General features: G+C 34.2%; 1 protein-coding gene across 3 annotated transcripts in view; it reads right to left on the bottom strand.

Annotated features, from left to right (window-relative positions):
• Positions 1-24,649, bottom strand: part of LOC107551036 (discoidin domain-containing receptor 2-like) — a 35,475-nt gene that overhangs the window by 4,597 nt on the left and 6,229 nt on the right. Inside the window, exons 2-12 of one of the 3 annotated variants that reach the window (XM_016232518.1) lie at positions 14,456-14,563; positions 7,702-7,804; positions 7,054-7,285; positions 5,561-5,708; positions 4,681-4,783; positions 3,215-3,398; positions 2,783-3,023; positions 1,834-1,899; positions 1,556-1,692; positions 609-825; positions 295-521 (exon numbers count right to left, since the gene is read on the bottom strand). In XM_016232518.1, coding sequence (XP_016088004.1) covers positions 295-521; positions 609-825; positions 1,556-1,692; positions 1,834-1,899; positions 2,783-3,023; positions 3,215-3,398; positions 4,681-4,783; positions 5,561-5,708; positions 7,054-7,285; positions 7,702-7,804; positions 14,456-14,563 — 1,766 coding nt within the window. The remainder of the gene's footprint in view (positions 1-294; positions 522-608; positions 826-1,555; positions 1,693-1,833; positions 1,900-2,782; positions 3,024-3,214; positions 3,399-4,680; positions 4,784-5,560; positions 5,709-7,053; positions 7,286-7,701; positions 7,805-14,455; positions 14,564-24,649) is intronic. The other 2 variants (XM_016232520.1, XM_016232519.1) reach the window with 2 other exon arrangements.

Raw genomic sequence — 24,649 nt, 5'->3', positions numbered from 1 at the left:
TACTTTCAATACATCAAAGATTCATAAAAAATGTATCGTGGTTTCCCCAAAAATATTAAGCAGCACAACTGTTTTCAACATTGATAATAATAATAATAAAAGTTTCTTGAGCACCAAATCAACATATTACAATTATTTCTGAAGGATCACGTGACACTGAAGACAGCAGTAATGGCTGCTGAAAATTCAGCTTTGCCATCACTGGAATAAATTACATTTGAAAACTTTTGAACAATATATAGAATAGGAGTTTTTTCATAAATGAAGATTTTTGTTTGTTATTTGAGAACTGACCTCTCCAAACTGCCCTTCTCCCAACTTTTCTTTAAAGGTAAGCAGCTTCCGAGGAAATTCGTCCACAGCGACATCCTTTCCTGACAGCAGGTCCATGGTAAGAGCGGGCACTGCGTAAGTGTTGCCCCCAGTTACACCCTGCAGGTTGACGATGTCTGCCTCAGCATAATGTGGGACTCCCTCTTGTACACTGGCTGGAGCGGACTTGGAAGTTGTATTTGTTGAAGCTGCAGAAAAATAAACATGTATATATGCTATAGCATAATATGTATGGAATACCCATATATACTCCATACATCGCTTCTGGATCTCACCGGTGTCCTCTGAGGTTTGGGAAAACTCGGGTAGTTTGCGAACCAGGCGCGATGGCTCTTGATAGTCGGGTCCCAGAGGGAAGATGCGCTCATAGGTAGAGTTGGACTCTTGCTCGCTGGACACTGAAGAGGGGCTGTTGTTGTTGTTATAGGTGAAGGTCTCACTCTGTATTGACAGACTAGCAGTTAGTTCATCGTCCAGCATCCTCCGAGACACCTGGAATGAAGGATGTTTTGTGAAAAACGCTAAAAAAGGCTAAAATATTAACTAGTAGTTTAATGTGTTATACATCTATGAAATCATATTTACAATCCACTTATGCATTACTGTTTTTTTCATTCATATGCAAAATAGCATCACACTGTTTATGGGTCATGCAGTAAGACTACAATAAAAGCTTGTCATAATCAACCTTGTTTTATATGTTATGGTCTGGTGCAAAATGAACAATTTATGCAAGAAGTTCATGTGGGAACATTCCGAGTTAAAGACATCATATGACGTCTTAACTGTACACATAATTGGGCAAAATTAAAAAGGTTTTTAATGTTTTTAAAAGAAGTCTTTTATGTTCATATAAGTAATATTATAATATAGTAATATTGTTTAATATTACATTTTAAAATTACTATTTTCTATCTTAATTTATCTTAAAATGTAATTTATTTCTGTGATGGAAAAGCTGAATTTTCAGAAGGCATTATGCTACTCTTCAGTGTCACATGATCCTTCAGAACCGTGATTCATTTTATTTTCAAGATAATTTGATGAATAGAAAGTTCAAAAGAAAAGCATTTATTTGAAATAGAAATAGTTTGTAACATTATAAATGTTTTTACTGTCACGTTTTATCAGTTTATAGAGTCTTTGCTAAATTAATGTATTAATTTCATTAAAAAAAACATTTTAAAGCTATGAAAGCTTCTGCCAGACACAAGCCACTCACCTTCTCAAGCATCTTCTGCCACACTTGTCTCCATAGTATAATAACAATAATGACCACTAAGATGAAGATGATGGCAACCAAGCAGCCAATCAGGATCCGGGTGTTGCTGTCATCTACTTTGTGGGTGGGGTCATCCCCTAAGAAGGGGATAAAGAGAAAGACAACCTGATGATGAAATTACACTCCAGAAAAGGTGAGTGAAGTTTATTCAAATGGGTTACAACAGAAACTGCTGGTTCTCAACATATGAGTGATTCAGGAACAGCGGGAAATCTGACCTGGCTGATTGCTGGTGGGAGGACCGGTTTTGGGGGGAGCCAGGGTTGTGTTGTACATGGCTGTATCTGAAATTAGTGTGTTAAAGGGGTCATATGATGCTGCTAAAAAGAACATTATTTTGTGTATTTGGTGTAATGAAATGTGTTTATGCGGTTTAAGGTTCAAAAAACATTATTTTCCCCACATACTGTACATTATTGTTTCTCCTCTATGCCCCGCCTTTCTGAAACGCGTCGATTTTTACAAAGCTCATCGGTCTGAAAAGCGAGGTATGCTGTGATTGGCCAGCTATCCAGTGTGTTGTGATTGGCCGAATACCTCATGCGTGTGATGGAAATGTTAAGCCCCTACCATATTGTGATGCCGTCTCCCGGCACGACGAGACAAAAACATTAAAACCCATTACAAACCAGGCATTTGTTGCATCCAGTGGGGACATAATTACGGATTATAATGACTTATACTGTCTTTTTACTCGTTGCATCTCTCCGCATCAGCATAAAACCATGTCTGCATTTGTGATCGGAGAAATGAGAAACAACAAGCGCTACTCTACACTGCTCAAAACTCGCGTTTGAAACGTCAATGGCAAATTCTTTAAATATAAAAAAAAAAAAATAAAAAACTTACTTTCAGTCTGTGAGTCAGAAGCACCAGACTGTCCTTTCCCACACAGTGATGTAGACATGTGGGGGCGTGTTAGAACGAGCCGTTTTAGGTAGGCGTGGACAAGTCAACTTTTATAAAGAATATCTCTTTGGATTTGAGACTTTAGTCTTTGCAACTTTACAGATCTTCTTTATGCACCAAGCGCTTGTAACACTCCAAAGAGAAAGGAAAAATTTAAATCGCATCATTTGACCCCTTTAAAACAGCCATTATACGATGACTGTGCCATTATGAAACAATTTGGACAGCGTCGTTGTCTTTGCATGGACATTTACTAACCTGACTGGAAGGTGATTTCACTAAACATCATCCAGATGTCAGAAAAGTAGTACTGGCACTTAATAGCACTGGCCATGTGATTGTAGAGTGAGACGGTGACGAAGCGGGCACTGGGGTTGACATCATCCATCACGGGGCTGAATGATATGGGTGTAGCTTCCCAGTCCAACTCCGAGCGAAAGTAACACACCACCTTCTGAAAGGTCTTCACTCTGTGGGAGAACATGTTGTTGCAGTGCACCTGAATCAATTTTGATTAAAAGGGAGAGAGAATACAAAGCATTAAGATGGGTGTAAATAAAGGAGAGTTGGGTCATATAAACCTTTAAGTCACCCAACAATTTGCAAACACTTAATCATGTAGTTCCAGCAATTAGACTGCACTTTTAACAACACACCCTATGAATTTGTGTAGGTGTAGGACATTTCTACCTTCATGGTGGTGAAGTTGCGGGTGCGGTCAAACTCAAACATGATCTCAACATAACCGTTGAGAAAGCTCTCGTTGGTCCAGCCGACATAGTCATAACCAGGCCATACATTGTAGACGTGACTGTGTGTGAAATCATCGAGGCCACACATGCCATCTGTCAGCTGTCCAAGTCCTTCTGTCATACTACAGGGGAAAATAAAGGCAGAATAAATATTTTTGCATATATACAAAAGTTAAAAAATTTGGGGTCAGTAAGATATTTCTTTTTAAGAAATTAATACTTTTATTCAGCAAGGATGCATTAATTGGTCAAATGTGACAATAAATGATTCACATTTGATCAATTTACAAACAAAAAAAATCTATTTTGAATAAATTCTGTTCTTTATATTCACCAAAGAATCTTGGGAAACAATGTATCACCGTTTCCACAAAAATATTAAGCAGCACAAATGTTTTCAAAATTGATGATAAGAATTATTTAAAACAATTAAAGAATCATACTCGTAATTCTTGAGCACCAAATCAGCACATCTGAATGATTTCTGAAGGATCATGTGATACTGAAAACAAATGGCTGCTGAAAATACAGCTTTTTCATCACAGAAATAAATTACATTTTACAATATATTAAAGCAGAGAAAAGTTATTTTCAATTGAAATAATATTTCACAATTTACTGTTTTTACAGCATTTTTAATAAATAAATGCAGCCTTGGTGATCATAAAAATCCTATTTCAAAGACATTAAAAAATCTTACTGACCACAAACTTGTAAATGGTAGTGTATGTGTGCTTTATATACGTGTTGCTACTTTTTGTTGTATATATATATATATATATATATACACACACACACACATGTTTTTTTTTAATCAAGTCTCTCACATGTATTTAATACACTGGCTACTTAAATTTTGTGTTCTGTTTTATACCATTTCGCCACTAGATAGAGCCATTTAAACATTTATCTTTTTTCCCCCCAGAAATGACACAGGTTTCTCTTGATTGTTTAATGACTATGAATGTGTGGATTTTTACTTTGCGGTTTTCTGCCAGCTCTGTCAAGAAGGTAAACACGCTTTGCACTGTGTCATGGAAGGTATTGTTCAGGAAGCAATGAGTCAAGTTCTCCTGTGAACATTGTGAAACCACTGTGACTCTCTCCGGTCTTGGCGCCTGTCATCATAGCAACAAGGCAATAACAGACTGTTAGTCTTCATTGTAACTGATCTGGGATCAATTTTTTCACGTGCCAGGTTTAAACCATTCTGATTCTGAATCAGTAGTCAGTGGAGATATATTGACATTTAGTCGTAGATTTAACATTGTACCTCATATTTTGTAGATGTGAAATAAGACTATTTTATGTCAAAGCTAAACTGCTACACACTCAGACTTAGATTGGTGTAACGTTATTGGTGTATCCTGTAACTTCCTCATTCATTCTCAAGCTTGTACTGACCTGTAACTCATGGCTCCATCATACACTGAATCATTGAGATAAATATGCTGTCCACTGAGAGTCATCTGCTGGCCAAGTGGAGAATTATATGAAACCAAGCCATCTAGAAACAGACACAGGAGAACACCATCAAATCTTTTTTTTTATTATTGTCAGGTGTCCTCAAATGGAAATGTTAGAGGAGGTTCTGACATAATGCTGACTCATCCCACTGAAGAACATTAAAGTTGTCATTACAAAATGATAAAAATCTCATCTGCATTTACAATTTCCATAACAGCATATAACATATCACTGCAATATTTTTTCTAATGTCACAGAGAGAGAGTTTGCAATGGCTGTGAAGACTGTGTCCTCCTCAGTATCATATAATTCAATGTAGTAAATACAATGAAAATGTTAGTTTACAATCATTTATATGCGAAGATAAAGATAATTGATTTACATTCTGATAATTGGTCTCTAAACGTCCAAAAACTATGATCTGATCTGATATGTAAATATTATATCAGATAGTCAAAATGATCAGCGTTTATCAGCAGTCTATTTCAGATGCTAATAGGACAACAAATGTATCTCATGCAACGTTTAGAACCATTTATACCATGTGACAGATTTTTGAGTGGTGTCACAAAGAACTCATGAAACGCAAAATGTTAAATTTACAGTTGTTCTCTTCTGGGAAAACAGACCAAAAAAAAAAAACCCTAATGACTCATGTTGCACAACCCAAACTTCTGGTTTCTTTAGAAAATACATTAACATAGAACTGAAAATAGTGATTTCATTGGCAGTGTCCTTAAAGGGATAGTTTACCTAAAAATGAATGATTTGAAGCATTTAACTCCACTTTATTTAGTTCATTAGTTGTCAGACTTACCTAGCCACTCACAGCCGTACAGTTCCACACGCATACAAACGTTCATGGAGTGATCGATGACGGGCATGAAGCGGACGAAACGTGCAATGATGGGTGGCTCCATATCCTTCAGCACAATGTCATAGGCATTCCTGTTTCCCTCAATCACCTTCACAACAGAAAAAAACCTTGCATTTAGATTTTCAATACACATTGCAAAAATGTATGTGGACACCTAAACAACTCACATGTGCTTGTTGAACAGTTAACATTTCATCAAAATCATGCGCATTAACAGGGAGTTGGTCCTCTCTAACAGTTGCAGTTCTGCGAAAGCTTTGCTGGGATTTGCTCTCTTTCAGACACAAAAGGGTCATTGAGGTCAGTCACAGATGTTACACGATGAGGCCTGGCTCGCAGTTGGTGTTCCAATTAATCCCAGAAATGTTTGATTTAGTTCAGATCTGCACACCAGATCCAGTAAATCACTTCTTTCTAGTCTTCGCTGTGTACAAGAGGCACTCATGCTGGAACAGGAAAGTTATGTCCCATGCTAAAAAGGTTTGTCTACAGAGATTGTATGCGTGCATGCTTGATTTTATGCACCTGTTAGAAATGGATGTAGGTGAAATAGTCAAACACAGGTATGGGTGTCCACATACTTTTGACCATGTAGCGCATGACTGCTGCATCACATTCACTACTGACATATTTTAGCTATATCACATTCAAATTTGACTGAGTTTTTTATATTTCGAGTTTTTGTATTGTGTTCTCAAAACTAATTTGCAACCATTCAGCTTGCAAAACAAATTTGCATAAATAATATTATAAATATAATAATCATAAAAATTACTATTAATAAGAAATTCATAACATGAATAAAATAATATATAATGGATTTTTTCTATTTTAATATAATTAAAAAAATTTATTTATTTAGTCTTCAGTGTCACATGATCCTTCAAAAATCATTCTAATATTCTGCTTTGGTGCACAAGAAAAATGTCAATGTTATAAAAAAAAGTGCCACTGATTAATATTTTTTGTGGATTTCTTTTTTTGATAAATAAAAAGTTCACAAGAACAGTATTTATTTGAAATATTAACAATCACAATCTTTTGTAACATTAAGGAATTACTGTCATGATCAACTGAATGCATCCTTGCTAAATAAAAGTATGAATTTCTATACATTTCTACTAATAATATAATATAATATAAATCTGTTTTTAATGTGCCAAAAAAACAAAACAACAATAATAAATTAATTAAACAAAACATTTCAATTATTATTATTATAAAAATAATTACACGAGTCAATAAAAAAAAAATACATTATTGTTAAACCAGTCAAAAAGGTAATCGGTTAGTCGGTCAATCTCTTTATTCTTCTTGTGTCTCCTTAGATAAAAAGAAGCAATTAATATTAACATATAATCAGTTGATGACGTGCATGCAGCAAGATGTTGGGTTTTCTATGATAGCACAGAGGCCAGTGTTGCAGCGTGTACCTCTTTGCCCTGCCTGTTGCGCCAGGAGATCCAGCGGCTGCCATCACGACTGTATTTGATTTTGTATGTCTGGGCAAACTCATTCCCAATGCCCCCCGCGTGACGTCCCTGAGTGCCCACCAGAGTGATGAAGTGCAGAGAACGAAGGTCTATCTGCAGGAACTCGTTCATATTATCAGGTTCTCCTGCTATCTCCGGACACCACGCACCATCTCCTTCCTCACAGTCCAGCCTAAGACACAAAGAAAATTCAGAAGAGAATCAAATTTTTTGTCTACTGATTTTTTCTTTCTTTCCAGAAACACATTTCATCAGCTGAACAATCGTTATGTTGTTAAACATCAGTACAATCAATTTAACATACCGTACTTCTATCCCTCAGAGCCTCGTTTTCTGTCAAAAATTAAATATGGCACTACCCTGACCAAGGTCTATAAATTAGTCTAAAATAGTTCATTTTGGTGAAGGGGAATGTGTTTGGAACACTTAGAATCAGTGAAAATGCAGAAGTAATATATGGAAGAAGCAAAATTACATCATTTTAATGAGGCCACCCATATTTCCCCAGACGTGGATTGATCCCACCAAGATAACCTGCATTACAGCTCATGGAAAATACTGTGTGTGTGTGTGTGTGTGTGCTCATACCTGCCATATTTTGCTGCTGTGGAGTCAGACCACTGACTGGAAGCTGAAATATCTTCATCTAAGATCTGGCCTCTGGACATTCCTAACGGGGACCGACACACACCTGTTAAAAAAAAAAAAAGTAGTGCTTTTATACCTTTTTTTGCATATATATATATATATATAAAATCTAAGCAACTTATAAACATGCAGGCAATATTTAATATTCACATAATTTTCATATAGCATTTTCATATTTTCATTTTCTACTTCCTATGCATTTCAGTGGCTTCACCTTATTTACACTTTTATGAATAACATTTCATATTACGGATTGATTCATAACTCCATGCGAGAAATACACAACACAGAAATGCAAAATGTTTGGTTGATGTATAAGATCATTTATATGAGATACATATTGCTTTTTATATTTCATCATTATAAACTGTAAAAAGTATATAGTCATAAATATTTGTCTTGGTGTTATTTTAATGGAAAACAGCACATAAAACATGTCAACATGATTTCTATTACTTTTTTCCAAATTTTACTTCTTGAATTAAATATTTAGAATCTACAGTACTTGGCAACAGTGGCTGGTTGGTTGAAAAAAAAAAAGATTTTAAAAATCTGAAGGTGGACAAGAATAAATTAAGTAAATTTTTTAAACATGAAAAAATTGACTGATTTATAGTTAGATTTGGCCTGTGAGAGGAAATAGGTTTTGTAAGAACTCTTGGGTAAACAAGAATGTAGGGCTTTAGACCACCATGCCACCAGCTGATGACTGGCACAATTTATCTATTTGATTGAACAGTATATTTTAGAATCAGTATTTCATATTTAGATTGCAATATCACATAATACTGCCAGAGCAAGTGAGGATATTTATATAAACTCTCTTAATCTCTAGTAATATCTCTTTTTCTTTGAGTGTCTGTGTGAAGATCCGGACATGTAAAAAAAAAAAAAGAAAGTGTACAAGGACACTCCTATTCCAAGCGGCCCCTCCATTTCAACAAAATAGCCTTTGTGATCCTGCCAGCAATAGCATGGATAGTGGTGAAGGACTTTTTGTCTCTCTTTTAATTTTTTTTCTGTCTCTCCTCCAAATGTTTGCTTAAAAGTCAAGATGGGGGAAACCTCAGAGGCTTGGTTTTGGCACTGACAAGCTGATATAATCCAAAACGAGCTGAATTCCCCAACAAAAAGCTCTTCCAGATGTAATAGAACGGCATCCTCCTCCCCCATAACTCACTCTCTCTCTTTGGCTGTTTCCTTAACACACATATGTACTCATGCTTAAATAGACACATATTTATAAAAGCTAAGTCTGGGCGATATATATCGAATACTCACAATTAGTGCTATCAAACGATTAATCGCGATTAATCGCATCCAAAATAAAAGTTTTTGTTTACATAATGTGTGTGTACTGTGTATATTTATTATGTATATATAAATACACACACATGCACGTATATATATATATATATAAGAAAAATATGTTATGTTTACATATTAAATATATTTATATATAATATCAAATATAAGAATATGAATATATAAATGTATAAACATGTAAATATTTTCAAAATATTTATATATAATATAAAATATAATAATATAAATACACATGTAAATATTTTCAAAATATATACTGTATGTGACTGTGTGTGTATTTATATATGCATAATAAATGAACAGTACACACACATGTATTATGTAAACAAACTTTTATTTTGATGCAATTAATCGTGATTAATCGTTTGACAGCACTACTCACACAATATATTCATAATGATTTTTCAATTGTACTATATTAAATGGTAACAGTACAAAAACTTTAATTTTTTTATGTACTAAAATATTGGATATGTAAGTAATATGAGTAAATAAATATAAATAAATAAGTTACATTTAAATAATAATTAAAACGTAATTATTTTAACTAGCGTTGTACTGTAACTTACATGCCAACAGTGACTGATGATTTAAATCTTCTGATTGAAAACAAAAACGCTTTAAGTTGTTTACACAAAATCAAAAGGCTGAAAAATACTCATGTAAATATAATGTATAATAGAAATTATATTTTTCTTTCATAAATTTCATACATTAAATACTTGTAGCTGTATCACTCAGCTCTAATATTCAGGCACAAAGTTAAGAGAAAATGTATGTGCTTTCGTAACTCAGAGCTAAATTTTCATAGCTTTGTGAACGCAGGCAAAGCAGTGTTAGACAATTGACACGAGAGCGCCACATAGATCAAATGTCTTGGGAATGCCCCGTACTATTCGGCTGCAGACACAGGGCCATATGTGTGTTGACGAATGGTCTCACAAAGCCACAATAAAGAAAAAGCAGTCCAATATTTGATTTAAAAATTACTCATAATATGCAAATATGAACATAAGGCAGTGTACACTCGATGAAATCAACAAATTGAATTTGTGGTGAATACTAATTAATAGTTTAATAAAATGAAACTAAAAAAACCAAAGTGCTTGAACAAATGTACAGGCTCTGATCTGAAATGCATCCCATAAGAGATTTGTAAAGAATCATACATTCACAGCTATGTGTATTTACTATGTTTTTCTACTCTCCAAGAGTGGATGGTTACAGCCTCACTATCAGATGGAGTAAACATTCAGTTACTGAGTCTAAAAATATCCCTCACTTTAGAAAGGTGGAAAAATACTGATGTTGTGTGAAGAAACTGTGGCTTTTGGTCTTTCCTCTCTCTCTTTCTCTTATGGGCCACTCCGGTCTTGTGCAGTAATTCATTGGTCCGAGTGGCGCTTACTCCCCCCTCCTGCCAACCAGTTTTTTCCATATTTAATCCTTGTGAATGGCACATTTGTTCCACCATTTTTGCTGTCTAACGGCAGGGTCTAAAACCTTGCACACACACACACACACACACATGTATACTAATATACACACACTTTTAATTGTGCACATCTAAACTGCTAGAAGAGGCACTTGCATTTTTTTCTTGTCTTTCTTTCTTTTTCTTTTTCTTTTTTTACAGTAGAAAAAAGTAAGAGTCTATTACTCAAAGTGGAAAAAAGCAGGGAGTAGGATGGTATAACTACAGTCTTTGAGAATTTTAAACAGAGGAAAGTTGGCAGAGGAGATCCCATAGCTACTGAGTTCGGCAACACACTTTTCCAGAAGTAGGGAAAAAATGCTGCTTTTTTCCCAGCGGAAATATGAAGGAGCAAAACTGATATTTAAAGAGGTTACAGCATCTCTCTCTCCTGGAAAGAACGGAAATTCACCACCTTCGTGGAAAGCAACACTGTCGTTAACTTCTGTCACTTAATTGAATTAGTCGAATACCAAAACGATCAAACTGTAAACGTGAGAGAGTCTGCTGCCATGACTTATGAGCTGCAGAAACAAATTTCTGAAAAACACACAGAGCCTCTGGAGCAAAAAAAGGGGGAAAAGTAAGAAATAGAAGCTGTTTCAATATACTTTCCTGTTGTCAAAATGTCTGGTATGTACAAGCCACAGACTCCAGTCTGATTGTTGAATCCATTGTAAACAATCATGCTTGCGCTCCTGCTACATTCAATAATAAACTCAAAGCAAGGTCACATCCTCACACAGAGCTCACACGCAGTTCAATGAGGTTTGAGTGATGGACTCTATCCCGTTACATTTCACCACTCCTTTAGCATGGTGTTCTTTCCTTTCTAACCGCCAGCCTGTGAAAAAGAAAGTCTAAACTGAAGATTTTTTAAGTGTCTGTGATGAGAAGTAATAATATTCAGCAGCAATTATGAGATACCATGATATATTGCTAAGGAAATGTTTCAAAGCACTGTAGTGTGTTGATCCAAACTGTAAAGCACAGCACAGCATAGCAAAGAAAAAAAAATCAACACGCAGATTGTAGTGAATATTGAGCTTGTTGAGACAATTATTTCCACCATATCATTTTAAATCTGTATTTTCAGAATGAAGTGCACAGGAACCCTTCATGAATGAATGAATCTCATGAAACTTGTAATTTCTCAAGAACTTATGTATGTTAAAGTCCCCATGAAATCAAAGTTGAAGGTTTTTGGCTTTTTGTATGAATATGTTAGCCTTTAGGTTATCTATAAGCTAGTATGCTCCAAAAATTCACGTATATACAATATACAGTGGTGTGAAAAAGTGTTGGCCCCCTTCCTGTTTTTTTAATTTTTTGCATATTTGTCACACTTAAAAGATTCAGATCATCAAACAAATTTTTATATTACACAAAGATAATGCAAGTAAATACAAAATGCAGTTTTTAAATTATTATTTATTTTATTAAGGGAAAAAATAAATAGTTAAATTTATTTTAACTACGTGAAAATGGTTCGCTGGAGTCCCAAAGCTTTAGAAATGGCTTTATAATCCTTTCCAGACTGATACATGTCAACTATTTTGTTTCTCATCTGTTCTTGAATTTTTTTAGATCACAGCATGATTGTGTTGCTCTTTAACCATGCTTCTCTTTGTCAGACAGGTTCTATTTAAGTGATTTCTTGATTCAACAGGTCTGGCAGTAATCAGGCCTGGATGTGGCTAGGGAATTTTAACTCAGCTTTCTAAAATAATGTGGTTAATTGCAGTTCTTTCATGATTTAACAGGAGGGGGCAATTCATTTTTCACGTAGGGTCACGTAGGTTTGGACAGCTTTTTTCCCTTAATAAATGAAATCATCATTTAAAAACTGCATTTTGTATTTACTTGCATTATCTTTGTGTAATATTTAAATTTGTTTGATGATCTGAAACATTAAAGTGCGTCAAACATGCAAAAAAATAAGAAATCAGGAAGGGGGCCAACACTTTTTCACACCACTGTATAAGCATTCAAAACTTATAGTCTCTCACTTCCGATATAGATCAACGATTTTGATGGCATCACTCTGCACTTTAGCTTCTCATCTAGCTCTCTAGAATCTGAAGCGTCCCGCCCCCTACACTATAAACAGACGCTGAAGTGCAAAAAAAATTGCATAAATTATATAATTACTTAAAAAAACAGTAAATTAAGGACTGTGAAATTTGTTTTTCAGTTGTGAGTATGTCCTATTAAATCTGTATTTTGATATGAAGTGTACAGGAACCTTCTGAAAATTGAACCTAATGAAAAGTGTAATTTCTCAAGAATGTGTGTGGTAAAAAAAAAAAAGGAAATATTGTAAAATGTTGTAAAAAAAATTCTCGATGATTCCTCTTACTACTATTATGTCCTATGTATAAATGCCTATACACAATTTACTTAAATTATTTAAATATTATGCTGTTTTAACATTATGAGAATTTTTTTGCTTAATTGTCATGAAAATAATGTCACAAATCAAAAACTTAATGGTCCTAATAATTAATTTTCCTTTTTCGAAATGTAATTTCTTCTTTCTTTTGTTTTTGGGGTAAAAATGCTTGGCAGGATTCCTTCACCCACTTTTCTCAGATACTTTCAGACCGGAAAGTAACAATCCAGAACATTGAGGCAGCAACAGAACAGCTGAGTATAATTCTGTTATGTTTGCTTGTACCACAAGCCATCCAAAAACTTTGAAACAATTCAGACTCCCTTCACATAAACCACACAGAGGGATTTTTAACAAAGCATTTTACAACAGAAACAGGCCAAACACTACTTTGTAGTTCGACAATTAAACAGTCTGGATTGACTGGTGTATCCTCCTCTCCGATACATTAAAGCACAATATGGCTATAAAAGAAACCATTAAAGAACATTATGCATTCCTTGTCGTACTATATTGGCATGCTTCTGAACCTTAAACTGCACTACAAATACAAATGTAAAAAGTGTTTTAAAACTCAATGCATTATCAGTTAAGCCTTTAATGTCAGGCTACGGTCTTAATTTTTTAAATATGGCAGAGGAAACTGACACATGATCAGTGGAAGGAAGCAATGTCACCTTGGGTAATCGAATTCATCTGCTTCATAAAGAAACACAGCCCAATATAGTACAACAGCACAGTGTGATTTTCATCCTGGGGGATCCCAGAAGAAACTGCCTCTAGCCATGGTGGTATTAGCTGCTTTCCAGACTTATGCTTAAATCTCTACTCTACGGCTGCTCACCGTGAGCTGGCTTCTGGTTTCCTTGTAAAATATAATTGAACCTCACACTGACATCACACTTTCCTCCCCACAAACCACCCATGCTAGAGAGAGAAAGCTAAAGTTGAAAGACACAGATAAAAGAGAAGAAGCCATGAGAACCAGAATGGAATCTGGACATCTTCCAGACCTTATTCAGACCTCAAACGTAGATTGATCACAACTACAAGGCTGGCAGTTTCAAAGCTAGTCCAACCCCCCCCCCCCCCCCCCAAAAAAAACCCAATGCAACTTGCAGCACTCTGACCTTTAGAAAAACTTAAATTCATGGACAATAAAATCGGAGATTGTGACCACATTGCCACAATAACTTATTTCCATAGTAACTTGTCTCATAAATTTTGAAACACAGTTTTTGAGCAAATTTATGTCACCAGTGTCCATACCACTGTAGCTGTTCAATTAGTATAATATTGTAGACTAGTAGTTAAAGATTGGGCTCAAGTTCCTACAAAGTCTAAAATCCACCGTTATTGTGCTGTTGAGTAAGCCATTAAACCCTAGGCTGCAGTTGCTTCGGATAAAATGATCAGCTTAATGATTAAATTTAGTACATTTAGTTACAGCTTGAGTAATTTAATCTCATTTTTATACAGTGAAAAAATAGATATACATCTACCTGGATTTACTTGAGACTTGACAGCTCCCGATAGGTAAAGGAGGATAAGGAGCGGAAAGAGCATCTTCCAAAGCTGCTTCATCTCAGGCGGAGACGGGACGTTCATTCCTGGAGAATGAGACACATGGTTAAAAAAAAAGTATGACTTCATTTCACCACAGACATCCAGGAACTGTTCTAACATGATTTCTCCTTAATAAAATGTAAAGAGGAATCAAACTGTACCCTAACAATCCTTGAGCAAGTTTCAGCCCAGGTTTAAATGGAGAGTTCACCTTCACGTCAGTATTTATTGTTAGTATTCATCATGTCAGTATGGCATTTTAAACTGTCAAAGATATTTTGAAAAATCTCAGTGTTAGTTTTTTTTTCACCCATACAAATGGCAGCCAGTGGGGCACAGTGATGTTTTGTACTCCATTAACTTTCATTGTATGGAGGGAAACATTCTTCAAAATATCTTCTTTTGTGTTCCACACAAGGAAGAAAATAATTCAAGTTTGGAACGAAAAGAAAGCGCTTCTGCTCATGCTGCCTAAATAGCATCTACCACCCAAACCTTAAAAATGAGTGTCTGAAAAGCTAATAATCTCATATACATTTCATATTCTGCACATCTGTTAGTTTGAGAACTGTCTTCATCCTTTTAGTTTTTATTCTCCAATTATGAAAAGGCACTGAGCCATGACACAAATTTAATGGCAAAACAGGTTGTTGTTATTTTCAGACGATGGTTTTAATTTGGTCAGTAAAGATGCAATAATTGCCTGCAGAGCATAATGGAATTTCCATATTCATTATACTGACGTGAGAACAGCAATAACTATGGGTAAACTTCATAAGGCATTGTGGCCAGGAGAGAAAAACTTTACAAAGAGTTCAAAGAGAAAATACATGCTTTCTGGGTTTACTTCAACTACTGACCATCAACAGAGCCTTTTATGAAAGTCTGCTTTGTACATACACTTTTGAGCAAACACAGACACACAATAAAACTAGCCAGCACTTTTTAACTTTCATATTTACACTGATAGATTATGCAGATGTCTTAAAGTATGCTATAAAAAGGTTAGAAAAATGGAACACTGCAAAAATGTATTATATTTTTGTTTTTATAGATTTAAAAACTATTTTTTAATTGCAACTTCATTATTACAAATCCATTTAAATACCTGACATACAAGTTTCTATAAAAATTATATTAAAGTATATTTTAGGTTACCCTAAATGCTTCCCAGTACATTCTACAGTACATTTTAACCATATTTCATATGACAAAAGAAGTAATTATGAAATTACGGTAACACTTTATTTTCAAGGACCAATTCTCTCTATTAACTAGCTGCTTATTGGCATGCATATTACTAACATACTGGCCATTTATTAGTACTTATAAAGCTCATATTAATGCCTTATCCTGCATGACCATATTTTAGATCCCTTAATCCTACCCCATACCAACAACTTTCTTACTATCTATTGATATGCAGCAAATTAGCAGTTTATTGAGAGAAAACTCTTAATTAACAGTGAATATGTGTTCCCTATTCTAAAGTGTAACTGAAATTACATATAAAGATGTACTTAAGATGGACAAAAATGCAAAGTGCATTTACTATAAATGTAATCTACAGTATAACACATTTTCATTCAATTGGAATATAATGTCTGGAAACATTATATTCACAAAAAATTCCTTTTCACAGGTGACCTTCTAATAGTTCATATTTACATATTTTATATTTATAGACAATATGAAGTAGCTTAAATATAGCTCAAAATCCTTTTCAATTCAATTCAAGTTTATTTGAATAGCGCTTTTCACAATACAAATAGTTGCAAAGCAGCTTTACAGAAAATTAAAGTTTCTACATTATATTTAGGAGTGACTTATCAGTGGTTAAGATGTCCATATCATGCAGTTTGTTAAAGACATGTAATCAAACAGACGGTGAACACTATTAACAGCAATGATTATATGTTGTGATCAAACTTATAGCAAAGTTTGGTAGTCTTGTATGTTGTTTCAGGGCATCATCTGAGGTCTTGTCTTCTACCTTTACTAGCTTCTTTCTGTAAGAGTAGCTTTCAGCTTAGCTAGCTAATTCCTCTCTAGAGTAGTTAGTAATTTAGTTAACTACAGTCTTGCCCAACACTATACAGTATATGTTTGCAATGTGTGAATATATCTTATATAGGCTGTATGTGGATTTTGTTCCACTGGCAAAGTTTTAAGAATGTGTCATTTTCACTTTAACTGGAACATCAGGAAAATATACTGTTATGTACAATTTTAACAAAACACAGCAACAGTGAGAACTATTAAAAAGTATATTGATTTAACGGTAAAACACAAAAGAATGTGAATGCTTTTTTTACACTTTTATTTATGATTTCTTTCGTAAATCTCTCAGACAGCAATTCATCACCATATATGTGTGACATTCTTAGCATTAAACAAAAACCTGAATGATAGCAGTTGATTAAATGTCGCAAATATTTGAATGTAACCATCACCTCCTTGAATACCTTTTTTTCTTGTGACCGCCAGAGGAAATCAAGAGCCCTTATGTATTTTTGTGTTAGTGCCAATACGGATGACCAGTTCAGTCAAAATATCACTCCCACCTTTACTGATCATAATATGAAATAGTACTGTCTTACTACATTATTATTACACAACATGTATGTTTTCAAGAACCAGTGAACAACAGAATTGCTTATGACACATAATTAAGAGTCTGTAATGTCAGGATATATTGTCCAAAACTCAATTTTACATGCCAATTTCATTCAGTAAACTATACTTAGTCTTATAAAGACAGATGCTGCAGACTAAAACTAAATTTGCTTTAATTATAATGGAGAAAATGAAACGTACATGCTGGATTGTAAACAAGCGCAGGATTACTCACTGCTTTTGACTGTGCATGACTGTCCTGGCTCCTTGAAAATGTCTCAACACGTGATTCATGATGAGTTATGTAACATAAAAAAATTTAAGGAATAATTGATTAAAAAAAATATCATATGAACTCACTCTCAATTCATTCAAAACCCATCAAAGTTATTTTCTGTGTACTTACAAAGAATGGTAAGAGTAGATTTAAGACGAAAAAAACTACATTTACATTTATGCATGTAGAAAACATTTTTATCCAAAGCGATGTATAAAAAGGAACAAAGTCTTTACTGATCATAATATGAAATAGTACTGTCTTACTACATTATTATTACACAACATGCATGTTTTCAAGAACCAGTGAACAACAGAATTGCTTATGACACATAATTAAGAGTCTGTAATGTCAGGATATATTGTCCAAAACTCAATTTTACATGCCAATTTCATTCAGTAAACTATACTTAGTCTTATAAAGACAGATGCTGCAGACTAAAACTAAATTTGCTTTAATTATAATGGAGAAAATGAAACGTACATGCTGGATTGTAAACAAGCGCAGGATTACTCACTGCTTTTGACTGTGCATGACTGTCCTGGCTCCTTGAAAATGTCTCAACACATGATTCATGATGAGTTATGTAACATAAAAAAATTTAAGGAATAATTGATTAAAAAAAAATATCATATGAACTCACTCTCAATTCATTCAAAACCCATCAAAGTTATTTTCTGTGTACTTACAAAGAATGGTAAGAGTAGATTTAAGACGAAAAAAAACTACATTTACATTTATGCATGTAGAAAACATTTTTATCCAAAGCGATGTATAAAAAGGAACAAAGTAATTTGTCCAATTAGTCAGCAACATTACACAACGTATTACACAATGCCAGGTTTTTTAGTCAACTAGATTATTAGACAATCTATATGCTGAATAGCTATATTTAAAAACCTTATGTAAACTACATATAAAAGTTGGTCTATACCACTTGTGTGCTATATTCTTGGAGCAAATTCATTGTAATTGAATGGAAGAGTGTAATTTTTCATTATGATACACAATGTCTATTACTAAATACAAACAATCTTGTAAAACCATGTAAACTGGAAAACCATCATTTTTAATAATGATGTCCTCAGTAATCAATCTTTGTTATATCAACAGAAACTAAACATGCATTTTATAATTGAAACAGCAGCATGCACATTTATCAAAGTTATTCAAGTTCAGCTTAAAATCTTTAAGGTTGGGACAAAAGTGACTTTGGATCTCTGCTGGAGACCTTAAGAAGCCAAGAAAAGTCTTCATCATCAGCCAAACAAAACTCTCCTCACAGGATTAAAGTAGGACTGCCCTATATAACATGAACATGTGTGATCATCAGGCAGATTTCTGCCTCGTCGGCCTCATTTAAGTTTGAACGTTTCAAAGAGGTTTTAAAGGACCGACAAAGGCCTCATAGACTCAACATACAACACACCCTTTGAACATTCACTACGGTAATAAGGCACACTAATCAAAGGAACTCCCTAAGGGTATGATAATAAGTGTCTCCAATGTATTTGGACATATCTGTCACACTAAGAATGCATGAATTTCATTGTATTTCTTAAAATAGATAGTTTCAGTCTTTGATTATGATTGGCTGAGCTGCGTTCAAAGCCATTTTGGCTGAAAGGGTTAGTTCACCCAACAATGAAAATTCTGTCATTAATTACTCCCCCTCATGTCGTTTCAAAACCATAAGACCTTCGATCATCCTCGGAACACAAATTAAGATATTTTTGATGGAATCTGAGAGCTGTCTGACCCTGCATAGACCACAACGCAACTGAAATGTTCCCATGTCCAGAAACGTAGCAAGAAGATCTGTAAAATAATCCATGTGACATCAGTGGTTCATCCGCAATTATACAAAGCTACGAGAATAATTTGTGCGCGCAAAAGAAAAACAACGACTTTATTCAACAATTCATCTCCTCCACATCACCCTGGTGCCATTTTGGAGAATATCCGCTGGACGTAAACAGCGTATGCTATTCTGTGTCAGCTGCATCACGCGGATATGTTGTTTTCATTCAAATCAAAGCGCAAACAACGTAGGCAACAGATCTGGCGTGACACTGCAGACACAGAACAGCATACGTTGTTTACGTCCAGCGTATATTCTCCAAAATGGCACCAGGGTGATGTGGAGGAGACGAATTGTTACTTCTTTTGCGCAAGTATTCTCGTAGGTTCGTATAATTACGGTAAAACCCCTGATGTAGCGTATATTATTTTACAGATCTTCTTGCTATGTTTCTGGACTTGGGAACATTTCAGTTGTATTGCTGTCTATGCAGGGTCAGACAGCTCTCAGATTCCATCAAAAATATCTTAATTTGTGTTCTGAGGATGAACGAAGGTCTTACGGGTTTGAAACGACATGAGGGGGAGTAATTAATGACAGAATTTTAATTTTTGGGTGAACTAACCCTTGAACAACCACATTGCTTAGCAGAAGAATTATTGAATTATTGTTAAAATCATTGATGTGCTTGTATATGCAGGCTCCACATTATGGCTGGACAGCTTCTTGGGCCCTATTGCAACAAAACAAAACAAAACTTCAATTAAATCTAAACAACAACAACAACAAAGAAATGAAACAAACAAAACTAATTCAATTAAACAAAAAACTTAACTAAAACAACAAAAAAACAAAAAAACAAACCTCAACAAAACAAAATAAAACAATTTTTTTTATCAAAACAAAACACTAAACAAATGAAACAAACAAAAACAAAATAAAAGAACAATGAAGAACACTGTGAAGTGATTTTGACAGGGGCAGGGCTCTGAGAGCTCAATAATGAGAAACAACTCAGTTCATCCTTTTTATGGTGGCTCTTATAAATGTGCTTTGTCTCCCCAGGAACAACCCTGTTTGGTTAACACGTGTGACTCGGCAAACCTCTGTGTGAACTCCCAAGCAGAGGGGATACCACACACACGGGAAAGAGCAGTCATGACCTGGGTTACAAGGACCCTCAATTACTCGCTGCAGTGCATACCGGGGTTACAGCGCAGTGGGGAGAGGATTCTTTGGTGTATTATTTTGCCAGAATTTCCCAAAGCCATAATCCAAAGTTTCAAACACTTAACACCTTGTTTTTTTAACATTTCAGAGATATCAGAAGATTGTCAGTTAATGCCACTGCAAATACAATATTACATTGTATAGTATTATTGTATTTATTATTAAATTGCATTGTGTATTGTCTTTAAGAATAATAATTGGTGCTAAATTTAGGTTCTAATAAACCGGTCTAGTAAACCTGGTAAATATTGATAATGGATAACACTAAGGTGTCATTTGTATCCAAAATGCAGTATTAAATTACCGGTCAAAAGTTCAGAATAATTAATATTTTTTAAAGTTTTGGTTTTGCACACCAAGGCTGCATTTATTTGAATAAGAAAATACAGTAAAAACAGGAATATTGTGAAATATTATTACAATTAAAAAAATATTTTAAAATGAAATGTATTCCTGTGATGGTAATGCCTTCAGTGTCACGTGATCCTTCAAAAATCAATATAATATGCTGAGTTGCTGAAAGCTTGATATGTCTTGTGGAAACCAAAATACATATTTTCATAGATTATCTGATGAACAGTTCAAAATAACAGCATTAGAAAAAATGAATCCTTTGTAATATTTTACATTTCGCTTTCAATCATTTTAACAATGCTTACAATTTTTTTGCTGATTAAAAGTATTTATTTGTTTGTTTTGAATTCTCAGTTACCCCAAAGTTATGTGTATCACAAAATTTTAGTGTGTCAATTTCCACAAAAGCATTAAGCAGTTTATTAAAAAAAAATAACTTTTCAACACTGATAATAATCGGTAATGTTTCTTGAGCACCAAATCAGCCAAATTAAATTATTTCTGAAGGATCATGTGACACTGAAGTATGGAGTAATAGTTTCTGAAAATTCCGTCTTGCCATCCCAGGACTAAATAATAATATTACAGTTTTAACTATTTATTATCAAATAAATACAGCCTTGGTGGGCATGCAAGACTTTCAAAAACATTTTAAAAAATCTTAATTATCAAACTTTTTATAAAACTTTATACAATTTTTGCCAGTGTACAATACCTTAATGCTCTATGTAAAAAAAATAAAAAAAATAATATATATATATATATATATATATATATATTTCATTCTCTCAGCCAGTGTATGTTGGGAGTTTATTCCTTTCAAATGCATTTCAAAAGGTCCCTCAAGTATTCCCGTACTGCACAGAAACATAGTTTATGTCCCTCAGTTTATGACCATGCTGAAACATACTTCAGGCAGAGTGTGAACAGAGCAGATGATCTAGGTCACACTGAGACTGTAGTCAACATATGGAATTACTGGACGGTTGCCTCTGAAGCGTTCATATGTGCTCCACACATTTACAGCATAATATATGATTTAACGGCCTGCTGTGTTTGAAATTGGTACCAGCCCTACGAGGCCATTCCTCAAATGTCACCAATCATGGTGTTCACATTGAGTGATTCTGCAAGGAGGCAGATGAGAATAATTAAAGGGGACACGGGCAGACGGGGCACAACGGGGGAAGAAATAAGAGATCTGTCTCTAAAACCAGTCAGTGTGTGTATGCTAGTAGTATACTGCATTATGAAGCTGTCGTGACCTAAACACATAACTTGAGAAGACAAAGTAGGCAAACATTTCAGAAAATGGATGGTTTTTAAAATTTCAGACACTTCAGACTTTCAGACAGGACCATTTCAAGACTGGCACGTTATATTTAGCAGCTGTTAAAGTTTCTCATTTGTTTCACCCAAGTACTTTGGAATGTTTAAAATCATTTTACCAGCGACTCTAAGGAATTACAAAGGAAAGCTCATACTGCAGCTTACTAAATTATCTGCCATGCTTCATACACTTCAAAGAAGACATTATAACTTAAATAGTCTGCATTAAAAGTATACGTAGTCACTTAGCATAAGGAACACACAATACAAAAAAAAAATGGGGTCAGTTTTTTTTAAGACTATTACACTATTTAAAAAAAATCTATTTTAAATAAATGCTGTTCTTTTCAACTTTCTTTTCATAGACAAACCCTGAAAAAATTTAGCACGCTTCCCACAAAAATATTAAGCAGTCCAACTGTTTTCAACACTGACCATAAGAAATGTTTCTTGAACACCAAATCAGCATATTAAAGGGGTCATATGACGTTGCTAAAAATAACATTATGTCGTGTATTTGGTGTAATGAAATGTGTTTATGCGGTTTAAGGTAAAAAAAACACATTATTTTCCATATAAATGTACATTATTGTTTCTCCTCAATGCCCCGCCTTTCTGAAACGCGTAAATTTTTACAAAGCTCATCGGTCTGAAAAAGCGAGGTGTGCTCTGATTGGCCAGCTATCCAGTGCGTTGTGATTGGCCGAATACCTCAAGTGTGTGACGGAAATGTTACGCCCCGTAACATACTGTGATGCCATCTCCCAGCAGGACGAGACTCAATCCAGCTGCTCTGCTCGTGCACATCCCATCATCGGTTCTCTTTTAGCAGTTCAGTCAATGTACAGTTAGGAGTAACTGAATAACTCGGGATATTGGTTTATTTTGCATCAGAGAGAGTGTCAGGCACGTTTATAAACCGAATAACTTAAGTAATTTGTGGATTACATGGCAGCGACGGCAACAGCGAGAATAAAAGTTATGCCTTCTTTCTTTGCGTGAACATTTGGGCGGTGTTACGCAAATCTTCCCACATTGTGATGTAGACATGTAGGCGTGTTAGAATGAGCCGTTTTAGGTAGGCGTGGTTGACTCTTAACTTTTATAAAGAATATCTCTTTGGATTTGAGACTTTAGTCTTTGCAACTTTACAGATCTTCTTTATGCACCAAGAGCTTATAACACTCCAAAGAGAAAGGAAAAATTTAAATTGCATCATATGACCCCTTTAAAATGATTTCTGAAGGATCATGGGACACTAAAGAGTGGAGTAACGGTTTTGACCACAGGTCAAAGGAATAAATTACATTTAAAATTTAAACCTAAATAAAAAAAAAATTAAAAACATAAAATATGTTAAAATAGAAAAGTGTTATTTATATTGTATAAAATGTCTTTCAGTATTTTTAATCAAATAAATGCCACCTTTATTAGCATAAGAAACTTCTTTTTATGATAATCTTTTTTTTTTTTGACAGTTTGGACCAGTTTGTTTACTAGCCCCGAGATTCAGTTAATACATCTTAGAAACATAAGCCTTAGAAAAGTGGAATGAAATCAGGACACATTCAGATCTCCCACATGATCTAACCTCCATTTCACTGAAAAAAGCGCAAAAGTGCTTTTTTCCTAGTATATTTGTTTTAATGGCTTAATGTGAGGAATATTCCACATGGAATTCTGGAGAAAGAAAAAAAAACACTTTTGTCATCTTAGATGAACTTTTGGTACTTACTAGCACACAGTGTTTATTAATGGCACCTTTTTAACACTTTACAATGAGGTTTCATTTGTTAACATCAGTTGACATCAACTAACAATGAACAACACTTCTACAGCATTTATTTAATGTTAATTTCAAAATAATGAGTCATTTTTAAATCAAAAGCTGCATCACTTAACATTAATTAATGAACTCTGAACTAACACAAACAAACAATGAACAAATTTACTTATATTAAATATAAATTACAAATGTTATTAAATAAAATAAAAGCTATGAATTACTCAGTGTTAATTCAGGGTATAATGCATTAACTCTAATGTTAACGAATGAGACCTTATTGTAAATTGTTACTAGAATCTTTAAGTTCACTTGACTTTAAGATGCTGACTAAACTACATAATTCTCTAATTTCATATTTGATACATTAGTATGCATATTACAAAAGAATACCTGGAACAGAATGGTGCTATGAAAATACAAGTTCATAGGTCAATTCCCAGGGAATGCATGCACTCGTAAAATGTATGTATACATATGAAGAGTTTATTTGCAAAAACAGATAACTCTGTTTTTTTTAATTTTCAAAACTCATGTTTTTATTGTTATGATGTTTTTATTGTGTTAGTTAGCTGTATTTTTAGTTATTTTTTAACCTAATCAAAATAACCCAACTGCAGTTTGATTGCAATTCATTGGAATGCACAATGAAAAAACATGATTTTTGAAAATTGTTAAAAACGGAGTTATCGGTTTTTGCAAATGAACTCTTCATATACTGTAGGCCACTTTGGGTAAAA

The sequence above is a fragment of the Sinocyclocheilus grahami genome, unplaced genomic scaffold, assembly GCF_001515645.1.
Source record: "Sinocyclocheilus grahami isolate Dianchi unplaced genomic scaffold, SAMN03320097.WGS_v1.1 scaffold412.1, whole genome shotgun sequence".
NCBI lineage: Eukaryota > Metazoa > Chordata > Actinopteri > Cypriniformes > Cyprinidae > Sinocyclocheilus > Sinocyclocheilus grahami.
This window is presented reverse-complemented; position numbering and strand designations above follow the sequence as displayed.